The sequence below is a fragment of the Silurus aristotelis genome (assembly GCF_946808225.1).
Source record: "Silurus aristotelis genome assembly, chromosome: 21".
Classification (NCBI taxonomy): domain Eukaryota; kingdom Metazoa; phylum Chordata; class Actinopteri; order Siluriformes; family Siluridae; genus Silurus; species Silurus aristotelis.
This window is the reverse complement of record NC_139594.1, coordinates 16332819-16356773: the sequence shown is the minus strand read 5'-3', so window position 1 is coordinate 16356773 and position 23955 is coordinate 16332819. Positions and strand designations below refer to the sequence as shown.

Here is a 23955-nt window from a genome sequence, read left to right as displayed (position 1 = left end):
AATTATTTGTATTGTATTTTTTGGGGGAAGCCATCGTAGATAGATTAGTTTGGTCTTATGCAGTGTTCATGCTTCCTAGATGTATTTATAATTATCAATACTTATAATCCATCCTTGAAACTCAACCAATAAATCGATCGAAAAACTACAACTGAAACACACCCTTCACTATAATAAAATATATATCTATTCATATTGTACAAATAGTATTTTTTGTCATCGTACGAATACATTGTGATCGCATCGAACATTAAAATATAACTTATTATAGAAACTAGGTTTGTAAATACAGTGGTGCGGCAGATAAAACTGGGTTGGGTTGTTTGGTCATCTTTGATATCGTATTTTAAGTATGTAGTTACAGATTTACAGAAACGCTCGCTTTAGGAACTTGATAACAATTTTAATGCCACTGAATGTAGCATCAAGAGAGCTTATTGGTTGTGCGCATGCGCCGGGAACAAAAGCGAGAAAACATGGCGGCGTCCAGGGGCAGCTCTGTTTGGGATGCACCCCGAGTGTACAAACACCATGAGCAGCAAAAGGTCTGTCACACAAGACCGAAGTACAGGGAGGGAAGGAGACCAAAAGCCGTCAAGGTCAGCTTTGTTTTTTTATTTATTTAATTTATTTAAAAGGAAGTCAAGATAATGGATCGGAATTGACAGAATCAGCTGGGAGCTCAGGCTTCCATGGGATGGTTGGAAAAGGCATTAAATGGCATTTAATGTAAGAATGAATGGCATTACCAAAGCAAGAACCCAAATGAACACAATTCAACAATTCTCCATTCACTGTAGCCACAGCCGGAACACCTGCATACATCATCTCTAGCAGAAGCACCAACATTAACCTCATAAAATGACTCTGGGGATTTAAAATCCCCCCTACACACACACACACACACACACACACACACACACACAAAAGTATAAAAGGTTTAACAACTGTTTTGAAATGTTTTGGCTGATCTTTCCTCAGGATGTGCAGGGATCTTTTGTTGAAAAGTTGATAAATGTCCTTGTAAGTGTATCTGCAGCCAAATCAATTTCTTCTCCTCTTTGTCATTTTGGAATGAAAAAAATATAAAATTAAAACTATTAAATCCACATGAATAGATTTGAGCTTGTGCCGTTTGCTATAGATGCGGGTTGCGAGCTCTGACTAGTGCTCTTTCTGACCATCCAGTCACAGGACATGAAAATGCTGATGTGATTGGATGCCTTCTAGAGGGCCTCGGAGTCAGCAAGTCGCAATCTGATTGGTTAAAGAAACAGCTTCATGCAACATAGATTAGAAGATACTAACAGCCCTTATGGCAGACAGATACTCTTGACCTCTGCAACACATAAAGTGACGGCTGAAATCTGAATGCAACACGTGATGTCAAGTCAAGTCAAGTCAAGTTTATTTGTATAGCGCTTTTCACAACAGACATTGTCTCAAAGCAGCTTTACAGAAAACAACAGTGAAGGTGAATGGTGTGCGTTTGTCCCTGATGAGCAGCCGTGGCGACAGTGGCAAGGAAAAACTCCCTTAGATGATATGAGGAAGAAACCTTGAGAGGAACCAGACTCAAAGGGGAACCCATCCTCATATGGGTGACATCAAAAGTTTGGTCATAAATCTTTCAACAATACAGAACAATTTGTGATCATCATAGATCCAGCATCAGCTTCTCCATGCCAGGGCCTTTAAACACTCGGCATCTACTTCTCCATGATCATCCATAGGTCCATAATCTTCACGAGGTGGGACGTGACTGGAGCTGGCCAAACCTCAGGATGCCTCGGGATGGGGAGAGAAAGAGAAGCAGTGGAGAGGAATTAGCGTAGCTGCTGTTCATGATATTAACAGCACAAGTTGATAATGTGCATGTGATCAGATGTTCTGGAGCACAAGGTTATGATGTGATGTGTGTGATGTGTGTTATGTGTAGGCTTTGCTAAAAAGATATGTTTTTAATCTGCACTTAAACTGGGAGAGTGTATCTGAACCCCGAACACTGTCAGGAAGACTATTCCAGAGTTTAGGAGCTAAATGTGAAAATGCTCTACCGCCTTTAGTGGACTTTGCTATTCTAGGAACTACTAGAAGCCCAGAGTTTTGAGATCTCAGGGAGCGTGACGGATTGTAGCGTGTTAAGAGACTGGATAGATACATGGGAGCCAAACCATTTAGTGCTTTATAAGTGAGTAGCAGTAGTTTGTAGTCTATTCGAAACTTAATAGGAAGCCAATGTAGGGACGATAAGATTGGGGTTATATGATCGTATTTTCTTGACCTAGTAAGAACTCTTGCTGCTGCATTCTGAACTAACTGAAGCTTGTTTATTAATGATGCAGGACATCCACCTAGTAATGCATTACAGTAGTCTGTTCTAGAGGTCATAAACGCATGGACGAGCTTCTCTGCATCAGATATAGATAACATATTTCTTAGCTTAGAAATATTTCTAAGGTGAAAGAAGGCTGTTTTTGTAACTTGATTGATGTGATTTTTAAAAGATAAGTTGCTGTCTAAAATAACTCCCAGGTCTTTTAATGTGATGTGACGGCTGAAATCTGAATGGATAGAAACTCTAATCTAAATTCACTATGGAAGGAAGAGAATAGACTACTGAGAATAAATATTTATGGACAAAAATATGGTAAACTATATGTCAGAGATTCTGAGTTTAGACCAGCAGAAAAGATCTTACTGGCAATTACAGGCTGCCACTGATAAATTGGATGGCATCAGGTCCAAATATAAACATATAAATAGTATGTATAGTAGAGCTGTTGCTATAAATTATTTTAGTAATCAAGTATTCTACCGATTATTCCAACAATTAACAAAAAAAAGAGCAATACTAAATATAAAAGAGAAAATATATTATTGTAAAAAATATAATATATAAAAAATTTTTTTGCTGAAATTGCATAAAAGAATATCTGTGTAAAATAAACCCATTTAGTCTATTTGATCGGCATATTACATCAAAATGTAAATACAAATATATACTTTTAAATGGAAAAGTTCTGTGTTACAGCAGCAAAGAAAAGAAATGTGAAAATACAGTGGAACCCCGGACTTCGACGCTAATCCGTTCTAGCAGAGCGTCTAAATGCGACACGGTCGAAATCCGAATATTTTTCCCCATAAGAAATTTATCAAATTGGATTAATCCGTTCTCGACCACCAAGTTATTACCCTAACTTTGCCTTTTTATACAAAACATTACACAGAAATAACACTTAAATAGTTCAGAGTTAAATAACATAATTTAATTTAAAAAACACAACATTATAAAGTTGCTGTACCCTGCCACTGATGATGATCTTGATCTGTGGGCATCGATATGGAGAGGAGGTAAGTGGCCTTCTTGGGACCCATGTTTTTTATCCAAAAATAGTACAAAAAGAAACAAAAGCTTAATATATCTTTACACTCAGAGTAGAGCTGAGCGTGATGTGAACAACCTGTAGGATGGACGCCGACTGATCGAAACACGCTGTTTAACAAACGAATCGCGCGGTTTATCGGGTCGGATTCCGGGTTTTTGTTCGAATTCCGATGCGAATTTTACTCGAAATTTCGCCCCGAATTCCAATTCCGTCGAGTTCTGAAACGGTCGAGTACCGGGGTTCTACTGTATATAAAAAGTAGAGACATAATACAAGTGTTCTACATCACAGTGTATAAATACAAAAGAAAAAGAGACCACAAATAAAGTAGTTACACTTTCAAACATATTTCACATGCACTCTTGCACACTTAAACACAATAACGGTATGTATTATGGTGACTGGTTCACTGGGAGCAGCTCTGATTGTACAGCTGAATAGCAGCTGGAAAAAAAGACTTTCTGTATTGCTGTATCGCTTAGAACGTAACAGTCTGTCACTGAAGGAGCTGCTCACAGAATAAACTGTTTCATACAGGGGGTGAGAGGCGTTCTCCAGCAATGATAATAGTTTAGCTTCCATCCTCCTTTCTCCCTCCTCCTGTACAGTGTCCAGAGGAATCCCCAGGACTGAGCTGGACTTCCTGATCAGCTTGTTCAGTCTCTTCCTGTCTTCAGGAGAGATGCAGCTGCACCAGTAGACCACACCATAGAAGATGGCAACCACAGAGTCAAAAAAAGGTCTTTAGCAGCTCTCCCTGCACTCTAAAAGACCTTAGTCTCTTTAGCAGAAAGAGTCTGCTCTGTCCCTTCTTGGAAATTGCCTCAGTATTATCTTCTGTCTGTCCTGTCCCGTTTACTGTTCAGATAAACACCCAGGTGTTTGTCCACTCTCTCAATGTCCTTTCCCTGAATATTCACTGGTAGGCGCGAAGAGCATTTGTGCCTACGGAAATCCACCACCAGTTCTTTGGTTTTCTCGCGTTTATCTGGAGGCAGCTCAGATGGCACCAGTCCACAAAGTTCTGAATCAGTCCTCTGTACTCCCTGTTATTATCATCCGTGATCAGACCAACGATGGCAGAGTCATCAGAGAACTTCTGCAGGTGACAGATTGCTGAGCTGAATTTGAAGTCTGCAGAACCGTTCCCTGTGGGGCTCCAGTGTTGCAGACAACCATGTCAGACTCACAGTCATGAGTCCTCACATACTGTGGTCGGTCTGTGAGGTAGTGAAGTATCCAGGCAGACAGATGATGGTCCACTCCCATGTACACCATCTTATCCCTCAGGAGCACAGGTTGGATGGTGTTAAAAGCACTAGAAATGTCGAAAAATATGACTCACCTTCTCTAATCTGCTAATTAGCTTACACAGAAGTTGTAATACAGTCTCTTAGATTGTCAATATCCTCCCCATGTGGACTGCACAATTCCTCCCACATAGTTGTGCCAAAACAGTCTTTCAGAGCCTCACTGGTCTCATCAGGCCATGTCCTCACTGGGCGAGAGGCTGCTGGTTGCCTGCTTGCAAGGGGTTTGTACACAGGTAGAAGATGATCCAGGTTGTGATCTGATTCAGTTAAACTGATGCAACACATCAACTGAAACGAAAAAAACAGGCCAAGGTTTTGTTGTGCTGTTTGTTCCTTCCTTTAATAATGAAGTGATACTGATCATCGATGTATCCTGAGTGGAGATCGTCAAGAGCACCAAATTCCATGGTGTTCATCTGGCGGATAACCTCACCTGGTCACTCAACACCAGCTCCATCACCAAGAAAGCCCATCAGCGTCTTTACTTCCTGAGAAGGCTGAGGAAAGCTCATCTCCCTCCCCCCATCCTGACCATGTTCTACAGAGGGACCGTTGAGAGCATCTTGAGCAGCTGCATCACTGCCTGGTTTGGGAACTGCACCGTCTCAGATCGCAAGACCCTACAGAGGATAGTGAGGACAGCTGAGAAGATCATCAGAGTCTCTCTCTCTTCTCTATCATGAACATTTACACCACACGCTGCATCCGCAAAGCAAACAGCATTGTGGACGACCACACACACCCATCACACACACTCTTCACTCTCCTGCCATCAGGGAAGAAGTTCCGAAGCTTTCGGGCTGCACATCCAGACTGTGTAACAGCTTTCCCCCACAAGCCATCAGACTCCTGAACACAACCTAAACTGGAACTCACACACACACCCTCACTCAACTATGTGTTACCGAACTGTACAACCTGAACTTAACACACACTCATTACTCATCTCAATCCATTCCACCACCATTTATTATTATTATTTACTTAAGCATATTACACTGTTTACATGCTGTTTTTTGCACCTCTCGCCTGCTGCTACTGCTGTTTTTGCACTACATTATGTTTGTTTACATACATACATACTCCTGGTTATAGTCTTTATAGTCCTCTTTGCACAGTACTGTATATTCAGAGTATACAGGAGGTTTACTGGTCGGTGCCGTCTTGTGTTATATGTGTTGTTATGTAGCTTTGTGTTGTGTGTTGTACCTTTGTGTTGTTTAGTGTAGCACCAGGTTTCTCGAGGCACGTTGTCTCATTTTTACTGTGTACCACTGTGTATAGTAGAAATGACAATAAAAGCCCTTAGACTTGACTTGATATTTGTAGCACTCAGTGACCCATCCGCTTTTACCAAATAAGTCTTGTCCCACACCGCACTTGTTCCCGTGGGAGTGCAGGTCTCTACTCCAGAGTTTAGCTGGTGGTGCGTCAGTAATAATGGTCCATGGGAAACGCAGCGCTTCGAGTGTAGTTAAATAGACTAAACTAAGCACGAACCTCGAGTAATTCCATTACAAATAATTTTGCCTTGATTTAATTTTTGTAATCGAAATACTCGAGGAACCGTTCCATTCCTACTAAATCAGTTTCGGTAATCAATCTGTACTTCAGAGTGCTCTTTTATATTATTTGCATGTTGGTTGTTCTGCTTTTTGTCCTAAAATCTGTGTGCTTTTTTAGGTTTATACTATTAACTTGGAGTCTCGGTTTCTTCTGGTGCAAGGAGTGCCTGCTATTGGTGTGATGGCCGAGCTGGTGCAGCTTTTTGCTCTTTACGGAGTGATCGAGGAATATAGGATTCTCGATGAATATCCTGCTGAACAATTCACCGAAGTTTATCTAATCAAGTTCCAGAAACTCACCATGGCAAGGTAAGGGGTCGCAGGGTTTCTGCAGGTTTCACAAAGTCAAATGTAATACTTTTTAAGCTCACTAAGAATAAAAATTAAGACCTGTATCACGATATCAAAAACACACAAATACGTTGTTGTAACTGGCCTTAAACGAGCCCTAAATTCTTTTTTTTTTTTTTTTTTTTTTTTAGGCCATATGTCGTTAAACTTGCATTTCCCTACAGCTGAAAAATGAAATCTGTTTTAAATCTGTGCCACAATCCAAGAGAGATTCACGCCAATAGGAGAAAGCTGATTGGCTGTTGCATGTTGGTCTCGTTTGTAGTTGTAATACGGCGAATTAAATTTGAACTAGCGCAAAGAAAGAATTGCATCACCATGGAAACTACAAACAAAACCATTCTAAAGTGCTGCAGCAGCATTTTAGTGAGCGTTAGAAATAGCGATACGTGGACATCAGAAAATTAATACTGTTTAAAATGATTTTGAATTTGATTTCTAAATTTTAAACTTAAAAATTTAAATTTTACTAAGACAATTATGTAGTTGCACTAAAATTGTAATAATATTGATTTTTTTTCTTCTTCAGGGCTGCTAAGCGGAACACTGACGAGAAAAGCTTTTATGGGGGCATTCTTCATGTATGTTATGCTCCTGAATATGAGACTGTAGAAGATATAAGAAAGAAGCTACAAGACAGGAGGAGCTACGTGAAAAGAGCATGTGTGAAATCAGGTAGCGCGATTAAACCCGTCCACTTCCTAGATTCATGTCGAGATTTTTTTTCCCTGCATATGCATTTCATTCCTTATGAATTGTCTTACACAAAGCTGTTCCAGAACCGGACTGTGAAAAGGAACCTGCAGGATCATCAGCACCAGCATCTACTTTCTGGCGAGATAGGAACAGTGCTCAAACTGAGACTTGTTCAGGGTTTCCACTCTTGCCCTTACCGCCACATAAAAAAGCACCTCAGTACAGTTTATCTTTAAGCGGATTTGAATCACAAAACAAAACGAGTGCACCTACAGAGGATAAGATGGGATCTTTACATCATTTCATCCCGGCTTCCCCAGAACTTTCCAAACAGACCTCAAAATGCACAATCTCAGCATCTGCTGAAAAAGAAGAAAGAGACAGGACTAAAAAATCCCAAATTCCCCCATCCACTGCACCAAGGTTTATACCGAGGACAGCAAGTTTGGAAAAGAGGAAGAGAAAAATGGAGGACAGGGCGGATTTGCTGGACAAAAATGCTCCTGTGTTTGGACCCAAACTTCCAGAAGAACAGAGAATGGACATGGAAGACAATTCATTAAACACCACGGCCAACATAATCAGACAAACAATGGCAAAGGTAAGATTACATTTACATTTAATGTTACTTATCTCATTTATACAACTGAGCATTGAGGGTTAAGGGCCTTGCTCAGGGGCCCAGCAGTGGCAGCTTAATGGTGCATGGATTTAAACTCATGACCTTCTGATCAGAAGTCCAACATCTTAAACACTGAACTACGCCTTCCTCTTTTGTGTAAGCTTTGTAATAATGCGTTTGATGTCATTGCTCAGGGTTTATGAATAATAATTTCTTTACTGAATAAAATGCATTTGATTCTATTTTAAATGAGCAGGTGTGATGATTGAGATTATTACCAGAGCATTCCTTATATTTTGGCCTTATCCAAAATGTTGAATGGACTGTGCATGGACATGTTTGTTTGCCACTGTCATTATTCAGTACGAGAGCGGCCTCTAGAGGCGAATCACTGAACACCATGCACACCAGCTTTGCTTTCTCTATTATAATTTGAGGCTTCTTAACTTTAAATATTGAACTAGAACCAGAAATGGACCTTGATATACTTGAATCGCATGCAGTTCTTTGTATTTAAAGTGTTTTTTTTATTTATTTGAATGTAATCTTTTGTTTCAGTTTGAATGCATGTGTTTTATTTTCCCCAGTATTTATTCATATAATTAATATAAAAATTTGTATTTAGAACATTGTCATGATTCAGTACAGATTTTTTGTATGAAAGTAAGAAAAGAGAAAATAAGAGAGAGAGAAAACAAGACAGGTTTCTTAAAATGTAATTAAAAAATAAAAAATTTGTTTGTTTTAGAAAAATAAAAATTTTTATTGCTGAAATTGCAAACAAGAATATCTGTAAAAACTAAACCCATTTAGTCCATTTAATTGCCATATTACATCAAAATGCAAATACAAATATTAAAATCATTAATAAAAATATAAAAATGTGTTAAATTACTTTAAAAAGGGTAAATGCACTGTACTGTTTTTTTGTTTTGTTTTAGTCTTTAGACTTTCAGTCGTGTTCTTTGACCTGAATCTTCCCTTCACCCCTCGCTGTTTTCTCTCTTCTGCAGCGTTTTCTGTGTTGTATAAAATCCCGTTTCTGCCACATAAAAAAAAAAAAGGTTTGCCTAATTACGACTTTTTTCTTGCAATTGCAACTTTGTCTTTTAAAAAAGTTTTAAAATTTGAAGCTGTTGTGTATGAATGAGGCTCCTCTGCTTCATTCTTCTTGTTCCTTCTCCTCCAGAGCTAATTGTAAGACAGAGATTGAAGGCTTAGTTTGAAAGCCAATTTAATTCTCAGTGTGTAAATCTTTCTGGCACTACAGAGGGGCAACGTTGCCCGATTAACTAAAAAGAAAGTCAGAATTGCGAAAATAAAACCCCTCAGAATTAGGCAAACGTTTTTTATGTGGTTAAAACAGGCTTCCATAGTGTTTACCTGTCCAGAGCGCTCCAGAGTTTAGCGGGTGGTGCGTCAGTAATAATGATCCGTTGGGAAACACGGTGCTCCGTGTGTAGTTAAATGGACTAGAGGAGTCGTTTCAGCTCTACAACAAATTACATTTTCAAATATTCTTTATTTTTTCATTGAAAAATTCTCCCCAAACATGAATAACAGCTTGGCATAAGGACAGTTTATTTCACCAAACATTCAGCTGAAATACTTTGCTATACTTTCTGTAAAACATCGCTAGAGATGTTCTTCTTGTGATCCAGAATGACGTACGCTTATTTTTTCGATTCCAGTGAGCCGCAGTCCAGATGGAATTGCATGGTGTTAAATTATGGTTGCCATGTTGGTATATTTCACCCAGAATATGTCTTCAACCTTCCCTGCTTCAAAACAACCCCAAATCATTAAGCTTCCATTTCTATGTGTGACTGTGGGTTTGAGGCTAATATCTTCTCTTCTGTTAGATTAAATATGTCCAACTTTCTTCCACTCACTCACTGTAGAATTCTTGTCTGTTTTATCCCTTTATCTAGATTGTTACATAGAAACTGTACAGTATAAGTCACTAGACTTACAATTAAATATTCAATGAACATATGTATGTTGTATGTATTTAATTCTTTTTTTGTTTTTGGTTTTTTTTTTAGGTCTCATCAATTTCCTCAGAGATAAAGACCACCAGTACCACCACAGCAAAGCCAAGGAGAAGAATTTAATCCCATTCTAAACATCATAACACATACAGGAGCTGCATTTGGCTTTGTTGTGGATTTGAGTGATTTAGGTTCTTGATGTATCCTGGAATGCATGTTGCTCAAATGCCTGTATGCTCTGCAAAACAATAATAATAATAAATTACTTTTCATATATTAATTATATATATAAAAAGGATGGTAGAACATTGTGGTATGTTTTATTGAATTTTTACAGTTTTTCTCAGTTGTTTAGGAGCATTTCTTGAATCATTCTTAATATTTGCACACCAGTAAGTGCATTTTTCTGAACAATTTGTACAAACAGAACAACACAATGGATTAATTGCAAAACCTGTACTTCTTTAAAAATCCCTAGTGAGTCTCTCTAAAGTAAGTATGTGTGTCAGTTAGGGATGGCTCAATATAATAATTTTGGTGTCCGTACGATACCAAAATGCAATACCTCGGAATCGATACCAAATCTAAACCATAATTAATAAATAACCAGCCTTAAAAGATGTGATTGAAAATAATTTGAAAGCAATTTTATTTAAAAAAAAAAGTAATAATAAAAATAGATTCATACCTTTTGTATCAAAAATCCTAAAGGGAACATAGATTTTTATGTTGGAAAAAAAGTTTAAATATAACTGAAGTAATACAATGAAAATGTTTTCAAATCTTCGGATCTTTTCTGTGCAAACAAAATGTAACAAAAAAACCTACCAGGAACATGGGTTACATTTTGAGTTTACACAATTAATCCATGTGCCTATCAATTTAGGAAGCGCTGCCGCCTACAGGTGAATTTCGGAACAGCAGCGAATGAAATACCGAATTCAGCAAAATTATAATATCGTACCGTTCGAAATATAATATATACCGCGATGAACATCTAATTAGAATAATAGAAGTCTATTTGTCATTGTAAACAAACGAGCGTCAAAATGTTTAGTCATGTCAGTATGACGGCACGCGGTTTCAGGATTTTCAATAAAGCTGAATTTCTTCTGTATGGCGTACATGAATTTTAACAGCACAAACGTACACATTAGTGTATGTATGTCACACTTTTACTGTACTGTACTAGTGTCTGTTTCCCGGTTGTTCAACCATTTTCCGAAATTGTGTTTTGTCTGTATACGCAAACCAATTGAAGGTTCACGAGATTCACCTTTGACCTGTTTTAGAGAACTAGTTGATCATTGGTTGATCTGATGCCGTTCACTTGCCTTCATTAGTGACGTTCAAGATTCATGTGCACAATTAATCAATTCAAGACACATTTACAAAAATGTTTGTAATTCTTTTGGGGGTTTGGAATATTCAGGTGAGAACCAGTATAATATATTTGGATCAGCATGACAAACATTTGATATTGTAAGAAACGGCAAACAATTGTACACAATCGATTAAATGAATTACCAAGGCGTAGCAATTTGTTAAATTGCTTAATGATGTGCACAAGCTACTACATGACGGAGAGGTTGAACAAGTAGTTCTGAGAATTTTATATTATTTTAAAACGCTCCAAAGCAACTAAGAAAAACTGCACATATAATAAGCATCGTCACATCACACTGTTCAGTGAGTGTTTATTCTGTTCATTAGGGCAAATCATTGGTATTTCATTTGTCACACATATGCAGTTTCGTCAAAGGTTTAGGGTAATTAAGAGGAAACACAAGGCTGGACAGTGTTTTGAATAATAAAAAGGCTTCTCAGGGTTTATATATATATATATATATATATATATATATATATATATATATATATATATATATATATATATATATATATATGCACAAAACAGTCCTTAAATGACTACATCTCCTGCACTTTCATACCAAAAGTGTGATTTTTGTTCTTTTTACCTTTAAGTCAGGAAGACAAGGTCCAAAAGCTTCCAGTAGCAGATTTTCATCTCTCACCGCATTACTGAAGTCGGAAAATGAAATTCTGCTGTCATGGTCGTAATCCTGAACACAAACATCATTTGCACCATAAATGTTACTAGATCTGTCATATTTCAGATCTCTTTCTCTTATCAGAGATTCCATTGCGTTTCGCTTACCATTTTCTTCAGTACTATTTCCACCAGATCCTTAATTCCTTCATCAGGGTCTTCCTCAGTCAACTGTTTGATCAGGCTGTTCTTCAGCATGTGGAACATTTCCTCTCGAGATATGTAGCCGTCTCCGTTCAGGTCGTACACGACAAAACAGACTACAGGCATTTCAGACAGAGAAGGACAGCGGCTTGAGAAGTGCTGCGATTAGAGATACTCGTACAGAAGAAGAAAATATAACACAAATGAAAATAATCGTACATTTTATTTTCTCGTCTAACGTCCCTCGGAGGAAGACCGCTAGTCCTTCTATCCACTCTTTAACACTGAGGCTGCTATCGTTGTCCTTGTCAAAGGTGCGAAATACTGGGATAGATAACGAAGGTTAATTGATAAAAAACTAATACATTTGCAGAAAAACTCAATCTTAGAAACCACACCGAGGTCAAACTTTTGTGTGCTAACCTCGGTCCATTATCATGTCGTCGGTGAGTCCGAATGTGCTGTGCAGGATGTTGCGAAATTTGCCTCGGTCCAACCCGTGTGTCGCTTTGCTCTCTGTCTTTTCTCCCAGGAGCGTGTTAAACAAGCGGATCAGGCACTCCGTTTCAGTTTTATTAACTGTACAACAAAAACAAAGAATCATTGAATCAAGAATCAACAAGAAAGAAAGAATCAAAGAATCATGTGTATGAGAAAGGGAGCGTATCGAAATATATCGGAATCTCCGATATCCAAAGATCAGCAGTTTACAGTAAAGAAGTAAATGTAATTCGTTACTGTATTGAAGCAGCTTTTTTGGGTATCTGTACTTCACTGAAGTATTTCCATTTGAGGAGACTTTCACTTCACTACATTTCAAAGTTAAATAACTTTTTAGTCAGCTAAATTTTGCTAAATCGGTCGTTCCTTTTTATTTATGAGGATAAAAACTTAACTAATCGAGCACGCAGCAATCCACCAATCAGGGTCGAGTGCAAACTCTGTTTCATCAATATAAACGAATCCTTTTTTGTCATTTAGATTATTTCCTTCCTTCGACCAGAAATAATATATATATATATATATTACATTTTTAGGAAGCAAATCCCCCAGCATGTCTACATGATCTTTAACTATAGTTCCAATAATGAAGAAAATGCAGATAAAGACAAATTATGATAGACAGAATGAGTAGCTTTATGTCTCATATCGTCTGGTCCGTATTGTTAGTTCTTTTGTCACGTGACTCCCATAATTATTGTAGCAATGTCAAGATTGGGACCAAAAACCCAAACTATTGTATTGTGTAGCGTCTATGGAAGTCACGCAGGGCCGCTGGAAGTAATTTTGAACAGGGGGTGCTGTGAATTTATTTATTTATTTTTTAATTTTTTTTTTTAAACCTATGAGCCTATGGGCCTATTTAGAATACATTTTAAAAAATAACATAGGGCTGTGACGATGGCATTTTTTTTTTTTCTTTTTACCACCACGGTGGTAGTGGACCAAATACCGGCGGTGTTGCGGTGGTTGGGGGGTTGTTTTGAAATAATAATAATTTAAAAAACCCAAAGAAACAACACACTAAAGCCTGTAAAGCATTGAAATAAATATCAGTAAATACTGGTAACTTACATAATATAATAAAGTTGAATCCATTAAAAAAAAAAAAAAAAAAAAAAAAAACAGTTTTATATTTCCACACAACGATGCGTTATAGCCTACCGCTCTGCGCTTTGAGAGGGATGTGGAACACGAGCAGGAAAGAGACCACTGATCTCTTTTTCTGATATCTTCATGTTGTTGTAAAAGGTACGAAGAGCTAATTTTATCTTCCACAAGGGGAAGGCATTTAGGCTATGTTTGTGCGCTGCCAGAGAAAGCCAAACTAAAATCACCCGCGCGTGTGAAACGCGTTTTACAAATAAACTTGAAAAATCAATATAATTAAAATAATCAAAATAATTTAATTAAAATCCAAAATGCACTTAACAGCTTACGTGTGTCAAAATCATTTCCTAAAATATTCATAAGGAATTTATAAATTGTGCAAAATATTTTTAATAGCCTACATTTTTTTTTAATCTCTCTCTCGCCAATAGGGGGTGCTGCAGCACCCCCAGCACCCCCACTTCCTGCGGCCATGAAGTCACGTGATAAAATAACAAACGATTCTGACCAGAATAAATGATGAAGAAACTCCTGACTCAAACTCGCCACAACACCTTTAGCCTTATTTCATGAATTTTTTTAAGTAGTTGAAAAGAAGGTTTTGGGCTCATGATCATTTTAATAGAAATCATTTAGTGTTTGATTAATTAAAATCATTCTATTAATAGATCAGTGTGCTGAGAGTAGCATTAGTGTGTCTTTTTACATAAACTGAGTTGCTTTTTGGTAAAAATGATAACAGGAACATTATAGCCAGAATAAATCATAGTACTTTGGATACTTAGTACATTTGAAGGGAACACTTTTACTAGAGTAATATTTTACCCTGTTTTTCACTACTTCAAATCAACAACATGATTTGTGTTCTTCGTCCACCGCTGGAAAAGTTGTATCTGGCTACTAAAAGCTGACTACCTATAGTATACACATACTATATAACCAATTATCTGTTAGTCGTAACAGATAGTAGTATCATGATGGTGCAGCGAAGGGCACCCACGGCGCGGACAATAGTTTTCACATTTTTGACTATTGAGACGTTTTGTTGGACATTTTATTCACGCTACAACTGCCGGGTTTCCAGCTGTTCAGCGCAGTGCTGCAACAGCTGGTGGAACATATAACTGATACGGAGCAAAGGTACCCAGACTCTCTTTTAATCGTTCTTGGATATTTGAACAAAGCGAATCTTTCCTGTGAACTGCCAAAAATACAGACGTTACATGTCCCAGCAGAGACAGTAATATTTTAGATCACAGTTACACCCCAATAAAAGATTCATATCACTTTGTCCCACGAGCAGCTTTGGGGCTCTTATCACTGTCTAATTCATCTCATACCAACCTACAGGCAGAAACTAAATTTAGCTAAACCTGTGCTGAGGACTGGTAAAAGATGGAGTAATGAAGCAGAGCAGGATTTAAAAGCCTGCTTCACCTGCACTGACTGGAGTGTTTTTGAAACTGCAGCCACCGATCTGGACAAGCTCACGGAGTAACTTCATGCATCAGTTTCTGTACGGATATGTGCATCCCCACCAGGTCATTCTTATCATTCAGTAATGATAAACCATGGTTTACTGGGAAACTCAAACAGCTTAGTCATGCTAAAGAGGATGCTTACAGAAGTGGGGATCAAATCTTGTTTAATAAGGCCAGGAACAAACTAACAAAGGAGATCAGATTGGCTAAAAAATATATATTTTTAAAAGCTAGAAAAACAGCTTTCAGCCAGTGACCCAGCATCAGTATGGACTGGTCTGAGGAACAACACCAAGCACAAGACACCACACCACAGTCTGTGGAGAATCAACAACTGGCTGAAGATCTGAATGTGTTTTACTGCCAGTTTGAAAAGCCCAGTCTACCACCCACCACCCCCTCTGATCTGCACTTCACACATTTACCTACCCCCCTTCAACACCCCTTTCCTCCCTCCCTCTCCATTCAACCTGCGCAGAGAATCTGAAACGAGTCTTCCAAAGACAGACGACTTAGAAAAGCTTTTGGCTCAGACGGTGTTTCACCTGCCTGACTAAAAGTCTGTGCTGACCAACTGGCTCCCATCTTCACTTAGATCTTTAACAGATCACTGGTGTGTAGTTCCCTGCTGATTTAAGCGCTCTACACTTGAAAGTCTGGTCCTGGCCTACCTGAAAGACATCAATGGACCTCTGCTGGATCCCCTTCAGTTTGCCTACAGAGGAACATTGGACTGCAATATATTCTGCAACATCTTGACAGACCATCATTCCTGACCTTCTCTCAGCCAAACTGACCCAGATTTCCGTGCCGACCCCATTCTGTCGGTGGACCACTAGCTTCCTGACAGACAGGCAGCAGACAGTGAGGTTTGGTAAACTCACATCCAGGTCTCCCCCTATTGTTCTTCTCCCTGTACACAAATGACTGCACCTCTGTCAAGCTCCTGAAGTTTGCTGACGACACTACAGTCATCAGCCTCATCCAGGATGATTATAGACAGGAGGTTAGAGAGCTGTCTGGTGCAACCACAACAACCTGGAGCTCAACACAGTCAAAACAGTGGAGATTTCCCGCAGGCTATAATCAGCATTAACAATCAAAATATTCAGAACTACACATTGTCCATCATAACTGTCACATTTGTACATAGAGTTCAAATGGTCTATTTGTAAACTGTACACTTGTAAATAACATCTGTACATTTATTTAACAACTTTGTTACTTTGTTACATTCACTAAGACACTACGGGTCAATTTAACCATTATTTTAATTAGACCGTTAAAGTTCTTTTACAAGTATCAATGTATTGGAAATTGTAAAGAAGTGTAATATTGTGCACTTTTTTTTTTATTCTCTGTAATAAATTCAATAATATCCTCTGAAACATCTCCGAAATGTGCTTATAAAAAGGGATGAATAGATATAAAAAAAAATTAAACAAACAAAAATGATGAAAAACTGGATTACTAATCACTAGTTGTATACTGTGTACTAAGACAACAATGAAACTAGCTGGCTAAGCTGGTAATAAACAACTAGATTTTCCCTGTTGCCAAAGGATCCAGATCCTGATTAAATAAATATGCAACAAGATATGATACTTACAGTGTTTCACTTGTTTAGACAAGGTTTCAGCCATGTTTTGGATTAACTTCCTGCTCAGTGCAGACATCTCTGCCATGTTGGAAGCGCATTCACCAACTCACGATGTTGACACTCGGTTACCATGGAAACCCAAAATCGCCTCTAGGGGGCGATAAGCGAACAACTCGATTCTATCAGGCTGAAACCCAAATACCCCCTGATAGAGCAGCTGATGCTGTACACCCTGTTTAGTGCCCTAATTATCTAAGCGGTGAAACCTTTAGTTTAACATAAATAAAACTAAGTTATACATCTTTAGAGCCATGATGTATATTATGGCTTTACTTTAAAAAAAATATTTGCACATTTCTTTATAACCTGATTAAATAAAAACAGTCTATATATCTCAATCTAATAGCTAATAATAAAACAAACAAGCATATATGTTTAATTGATTTTGACAATTATGGCAATATTATGTCTATGGTATTCATTTGTTAGTTTAGTTTGTATATTAATCTATTTCATTTCGAATTTACTCATTCAGAAAGGGAATGAATGACTATGGGTCAATATAACAATAAATAAATATTTAAATGTGTTAAATCATATCTCATATATATTTGTAATGGAACAAACATATCTTTTTTAATTGATTTGTCAATGTCTTTATTATTCATTTGTTTGTTTGTTTATTAATCCTGATTTTATTTTGTATTTACTTATGCACTAACACACTACAGTGTTTTTCTCATTTCACATCATTTATTACGTTAATGTTGTTGGTGGTGGTGGTGTTTTTTTTCGTTTTTTTGTGATATTAAGTCCAAAAGTGTTTAAATAACAATGAAACTTAACAACAACAAGAAATTATATTTTATTACATTATTGGATAAGAGAAGTTTATTTTAATAAAATGGCTACTTGCTAACTGTTAGCTTGTTGCACAGGCCTTATCATGATTTTGTCAGTCTCTGAGATTTTTGTGGCTTTCTTTCGTTTTTTTGTTCTTCCTTTTTCTTTCTTTCTTTCTTTCTTTCTTTCTTTCTTTCTTTCTTTCTTTTTTTTTTTTTTTTTTTTTCTTGTTTTTTGGTTGAACAGACTCACATTTTCATTTTTTGGGCAGAGTTTTGGGGTCAGGTAACTTTGCAGCCTTTATGGATCTTATGGAGTTCCATATAGAACCTTCTATAACACTACAGGTTTGTACATGGTTTTGCACACACACACACACACACACACACTAATTGCAAACAATTAACAATTCCAAACCTACAAAACTAATCAAATATTAAAGAATAAATTACTTTGAAGTATAGATTATATTGAAAAATATTTTGAAGATCATTAAGATGTTGCATGCACTGTAGATGTTTGCCTCTAGATATTATTGGATTCTATTTTATGTTAAATGAACGAAATTGCAATCGTTTCAGGAAAACAATTGGAAAGTAGAAAGATGTGGAAATAAAGTAAAGTAAGAAATGATACCTGAAACTCAAACATGAACATATATTCTTTATCAACATGCTGAATGTTATCTCTGTCTACATATTAAAAGTTAATGTTTAGGCTTCAGTAAAACCTTAATAGGCTTACATCACCTTTTATTCCGAAGAAAGAGAGGGCTATGTTGTGATTCTGTATACTTAATATGTATTACATTCATTTCCTGGTGTAGTAATGTACGAATTTTTTATTTTGAGGAAACTTAGGGACACTAAGTTTCCCAACGACCTTGTAGTTGAACTCATGACCTCCTGCTCAAAAGTCCCAACACCTTAACCACTGAGCTACCACTTCTTCAAATAGAGTTGAATTACAGTGATTAAGTCTGGAAATATCTAGACCTTAAGCAAGAATTTCTCTCAAATTTGAATAAATTCTGTAGACAGGTTGAGTTTGTTATCTAGAATAACAAGATGATTGGGTTCAAGCAAGGGGGGGGATGTTTAACGGAGACGTGGCTGAGTAACACATTTTGTGCCGACAGAAATGCAGCCCTGTGCGGTAAGACTTGCAGCGGTGGACTCTGTGTTTACATTAACAAGTAACTGTGTAAGAACTCTGCCCTTATGGTTGTGAGATACAGACCTTTTTATTTACCGCGGGTATTCGCCACCACTATTGTGCTTGGAGTGTACATTCCACCTAGCACTAATGCTAAAGAGGGGTTCTATGTACCCTATGGGACCATTAACGGAACATAGGACACACAACCTGACGGATATTTATTATTGTCGCTGGAGATTTTATCCATGCAACTCTCAAAACTGTGCTCCATAAATTTCAGTCAGAATGTGGACTTTGCAACCAGAGGGAAAAACATGCCGGATGTTGTTTACACAAACATCCCAGGCGCATGCCGGGCAAAGCCCCGCCCCACCTCGGGTACTCAGACCACATCTCTGTTATGCTAACCCCAGCATACAGACCCCTCAACAAGCATTCAAGACTAGTTCGAAAGCAGGTAAGAACCTGGCCAGCACGATCCATGTCTGCTCTTCAGGACCGCTTTAAATGCACTGATTGTTTGAGGAGGCTGCAACCGACTTGTAGGAGTACAAATCGCCAGTGACCAGACAACATTCCTGCTCATTAAATGCGCAGAACAGCTAGCGGATGTCTTTACTGACATCTTCAACATCTCCCACAGCAGCGCAGTTGTTTCTACATGCCTTAAGACAACGATCATCATACCCGTGCCAAAGAAGTCTACAGTCTCCTGCTTGAATGACTATCGGGCCGTGGCACTCACATCCAACGTAATGAAGTGCTTTGAGAGGCTCATCATGAGGTACATCAAGACCCAGATACCTCCCAACTGGGCCCCATTAAGTTTGTGTATCGTCCAAACCGTTCCACAGCCCTCACCCACCTGGACAATAAGGACGCACACGTATGAATTCTGTTCATAGACATCAGTGCAGCATTTAACACAATCATCCCTTAAAACCTGATTGAGAAGCTGAACCTACTGGGTCTGAACACCTTCCTCTGCAACTGGACCCTGGACTTCCTGACTGGGAGACCTCAGTCAGTCCCGATCAAGAACAGCATCTCCAGCACCACCACATTTAGCACTGGGGCCTATCAGGGCTGTGTGCTCAGCCCACTGCTGTTTACTCTGCTGACTGTGTAGCAATGCACAGCTCGAACCACATCATCAAGTTCACTGTTGACACGATCGTAGTCAGCATACAGAGAGGAGGTGCAACAGCTAACAGCCTGGTAAAGAGCCAACAACCGGTCTCTGAACGTTGACAAAACTGAAGAGATGGTTGTTGACGGCTTGAGCGGCCATTCTCCACTGATCATCTATGGATTCTCTGTGGAGATAATCAAGAGCACCGAATTCCTTGGTGTTCAACTTAACCTGGTCACTTAACACCAGCTCTATCACCAAGAAAGCACAGCAGCATCTATACATACTGAGAAGGCTACTTTCTAAAAAGGTTGAGAAAAGCACATCTTCTTCCCTTCATCCTGACCATGTTCTACAGAGGGACCACTCAGATCATCCTGAGCAGCTGCATAACTGCTCCAGCCTGCCTGCCTTAACGACTACCGCCCTGTAGCCTTGACCTCAGTAGTGATGAAGTGCTTCGAGAGACTGGTCAGAGACTTCATCACTGCATCACTACCAGACACACTCGACCCACTACAGTTTGCGTACCGTCAGAACCGCTCTACTGAGGACGCCATTGCTCATCTTCTCCACCACGATGAGCCACCTGGACCAAAGAAATGGGAATTATGCAAAGATGTTGTTCGTGGACTACAGTTCAGCGTTTAACACCATAATTCCCTCCACACTCACCTCTAAGTTGGAGGTCCTGGGACTCAGCCAGCCGCTGTTTCAATGGATCTCTAACTTCCTGACAGACAGACCACAAGCCGTACGGGTGGGAAAACACACCTCATCCACCCTCACCCTCAGCACTGGCGCCCCCCAGGGTTGTGTTCTGAGCCCCCTGATTTACTCAATGTACACACATGACTGTGTGGCCACATCCAACTCCACCACTATCATCAAGTTTGCTGACGACACTGTTGTGGTGGGTCTGATCTCCAACAACGACGAGACGGCCTACCTACAGGAGGTTAAAAACCTGGAGAGATGGTTCCAGAACAACCTTCTCCTGAATGTCAGCAAGACTAAGGAGTTGATCGTGGACTTCAGCACAAAGCGGGAGCGGTCATACCAACCTATAAACATCAGCGGGACCCCAGTGGAGAGAGTGGACAGTTTCCGGTACCTTGGTGTTAACATCACACAGGATCTTTCTTGGTCCTGTCACACCAATACCCTGGTGAAGAAGGCCCGGCAGCGTCTGTACCATCTGAGACGCTTAAGGGACTTTAAACTACCCTCTCAGGTGCTTAAGACCTTCTACACTTGCACCATTGAGAGCGTTCTGATGGGTAGCATCACTTCCTGGTTCGGGAACAGCACCATGCAGGACAGACGAGCCCTCCAGAGGGTGGTGTGTTCAGCTGAACGTACCATCCACACTGAGCTCCCTAACCTGCAGGACATCTATAGCACACGGTGCTGGACAAGTGCTAGGAAGATTATGAAGGACCTCAGCCATCCCAACAATGGACTCTTTTCTCTGTTGCGTTCAGGAAAACGCTTCCGCTCCCTGAAAGCGAACACAGAGAGAATGAGGAGGAGCTTCTTCCCGCAGGCCATTCGGTGTTTAAACCAGAAAACACCCAGGATCTAGAACTGGCCCACTCTCTCCATCATCACACTTCTCTGTACATATCTCACCTTCGCACCACGTCACTTTAAACATATCTCACCGTTCGCACCACGACACTTTAAACTCTGGACTTGCACAGCACAGTGCGCCTTTTATTTTATTCATACCACACCATATTGCACATAGACACTTTACGGACCTTTACACCACACCATACCGCACACGGACACTTTATGGACAACCCACCACAAATTGCCTATTGTTAAAAAATTTTTTACTACACATTGTTTACTGTTTATATGTATATTTGTTTCATACATTATCTTTTTATATATCTTCATACCTTATATTCTTTTATTTTATTTTATTTATTTATTTTTATTTTATTTTATATAGTTTTTCTTATACCTTATACTTATTTATCTGCCTCCTTTTCTTTTCCCCCATCCTATTCCCTCATGCCGGACCATCGTATAAAACATTTCACTACATGTCGTACCCTGTATGTATGTGTATGTGATGAATAAAATTTGATTTGATTTGATTTGATAACTGCCTGGTTTAAGAACTGCACCGTTTCGGATCGCAAGACCCTACAGGACAATGGATCTCTCCCCTCTATCATCAACATTTTTACCACATGCAACATCCGCAAAGCCAACGGCATTGTGGACGACCCCACACACCCCTCACACACGCTTAACTCTCCTTCCATCAGGAAAGAGATTCTGAAGCATTTGGGCCTCACACCCAGACTGTGCAACAGTTTGTTTCCTCAAGCCATCTAGTTTCTCAACACACACTAGTGAACTGGATCTGAAACTCACACGCACACACTCAACTGTGTGTTACTGAACTGTTACAAATCTGAAATCAAACCCACACTTATACTTATTTCAATTCACACACATACATGTCTTTAGCACCACCCATATTGTAATATTATTTTATTATATCTACACTTTACATACTGTTTTTGCACAACTTTTTGACTGCTGCTATTGCTGCCATACTGTTTTGCACAACCTTTTGTGTTTACATTTTGTTTTTATTTACAAGTACACCTTCAAGGAGCGGACAATTGTGCTACCCGTCAAGATGCTCTCAGTGGTGCAGGTGTAGAGGTGGTGCAAATCCTTAGCACCTGAGAGGGTAGTTTAAAGTCCCTTAGCCATCTCAAATTGTACAGACAGGCCCAGAACCACAGTGTCATCAGCAAACTTGATGATGGTGGTGGAGTTGGAAGTGACCACACAGTCGTGTGTACAGTGAGTACAGCACGGGGCCCAGAACACAACCCTGAGAAGCTGAGGGTGAGGGAGGATGTGGTGTGTTTGCCCACCCATATGGCTTGTGGTCTGTCTGTCAGGAAGTTGGTGATCCATTGACATAGCGGTGGGCTGAATCCCAGGACCTCCAAATTAGAGGTGAGTGTGGAGGGAATTATGGTGTTAATTGCTGAACTGTAGTCCATAAGAGCATTTTTGCATAATTCCCTTTTCTGCAGTCCAGGTCGCTAATAGTTGTATGTACAAGATGTGCAATGGCGTCCTCAGTGTGGTTTTGGCGGTATGCGAACTGTAGAGGATCCAGTGTGTCCGGTATTGATGTAGTCTCTGTTTGACTGTTTGGCTGTTTGAAGCATGAAAGGACAACAGACTGTTCCAGGGAAAGGTTAAATATCTCTGTGAGCACCGGTGCTAGCTAGCACGTCATGCTCCGAGATGGTGAACTTGTTTACCTCTCTGGCTCTCTCACCGTGCCTGCTGTTTGTGCCACTGTAAGATGCAGCCTTGTACTCGTCCATGTTCCCGGTGATGAGCCCCGCTTTGTAGTCAGCGGAGCGGGTTATCAGAGCATCGTGGACAGTTTTATCCACCCCTGGCTTCTGGTTGGGAAACCTTCTGATGGTCAGCTGATCAGCTGTACCGTGTCATCCACTAGTTTCCAGATGAATACCACAACCACTTCCGTAAAACATGTTGACATCAACACACATGAGCGCCGCATCCTTATGAAACTCCCATATTTTAATGTTATGTGTCCTCTTGAGGTGGAATATAAACGGACCTGACTATGATCAAGCTGAATTCCCGAAGGAGATAGAAGGGGCGACATTTGATTGTCAGTAGTTACAGATTTGGTGTGCAGGAGCGTAAAAGAGGAACAATGTTCGCGCTGTCACACCAGTGGTTGTTCACCATTAGACACACTCCACTTTTCCTTTACTTCCCCATCTCCATTGTTCTGTCCATGCTGTAAACTGAGAAAAACTCGGCTGGCTGGATAGTGTGGTCCGGTACCGCTGGGTTCTGCCATGTCTTTGTTTTAGACTGGATGTTGGCTAATGGGATACTCTGTAAGGGGGCGCAGTTTGCACGTGCCCTCAGCCTGTTCCTGGTGCCGGCTCGTTTCGCCCTCGACTGA

General features: G+C 39.5%; 2 protein-coding genes across 2 annotated transcripts; one reads left to right on the top strand and one right to left on the bottom strand.

Moving 5' to 3' along the window:
* Positions 1–445: 445 nt before the first annotated feature.
* rbm48 (RNA binding motif protein 48) lies at positions 446–10208 on the top strand. The gene is made up of 5 exons (XM_083523798.1): positions 446–599; positions 6386–6576; positions 7148–7293; positions 7389–7915; positions 9982–10208. Exons 1-5 carry the CDS (start codon positions 450–452, stop codon positions 10048–10050), a joined length of 1083 nt encoding a protein of 360 aa, XP_083379924.1. The 5' UTR covers positions 446–449; the 3' UTR covers positions 10051–10208.
* Positions 9439–17019, bottom strand: clxn (calaxin). Its single transcript, XM_083523834.1, has 6 exons — positions 16841–17019; positions 12563–12718; positions 12359–12463; positions 12104–12255; positions 11904–12008; positions 9439–10165 (listed from the first exon to the last, which is right to left on the bottom strand). The coding sequence occupies exons 1-6, from the start codon at positions 16914–16916 to the stop codon at positions 10115–10117; spliced, it is 645 nt and encodes a 214-aa protein (XP_083379960.1). The 5' UTR covers positions 16917–17019; the 3' UTR covers positions 9439–10114.
* Positions 17020–23955: the final 6936 nt, after the last annotated feature.

What these genes read in the sequence shown, in the direction of transcription:
- rbm48 (XM_083523798.1), top strand. Translation starts at nt 450, where the DNA reads ATGCGCCGGGAACAAAAGCGAGAAAACATGGCGGCGTCCAGGGGCAGC. An exon ending in GGAGACCAAAAGCCGTCAAG is followed by an intron (nt 600 to 6,385) that starts GTCAGCTTTGTT and finishes GTGCTTTTTTAG; the next exon opens with GTTTATACTATTAACTTGGA. An exon ending in TCAGACAAACAATGGCAAAG is followed by an intron (nt 7,916 to 9,981) that starts GTAAGATTACAT and finishes TTTTTTTTTTAG; the next exon opens with GTCTCATCAATTTCCTCAGA.
- clxn (XM_083523834.1), bottom strand. Translation starts at nt 16,916, where the DNA reads ATGGCAGAGATGTCTGCACTGAGCAGGAAGTTAATCCAAAACATGGCT. An exon ending in GTCTAAACAAGTGAAACACT is followed by an intron (nt 12,719 to 16,840) that starts GTAAGTATCATA and finishes TTTGTTGTACAG; the next exon opens with TTAATAAAACTGAAACGGAG. An exon ending in AAATAGTACTGAAGAAAATG is followed by an intron (nt 12,009 to 12,103) that starts GTAAGCGAAACG and finishes GTTTGTGTTCAG; the next exon opens with GATTACGACCATGACAGCAG.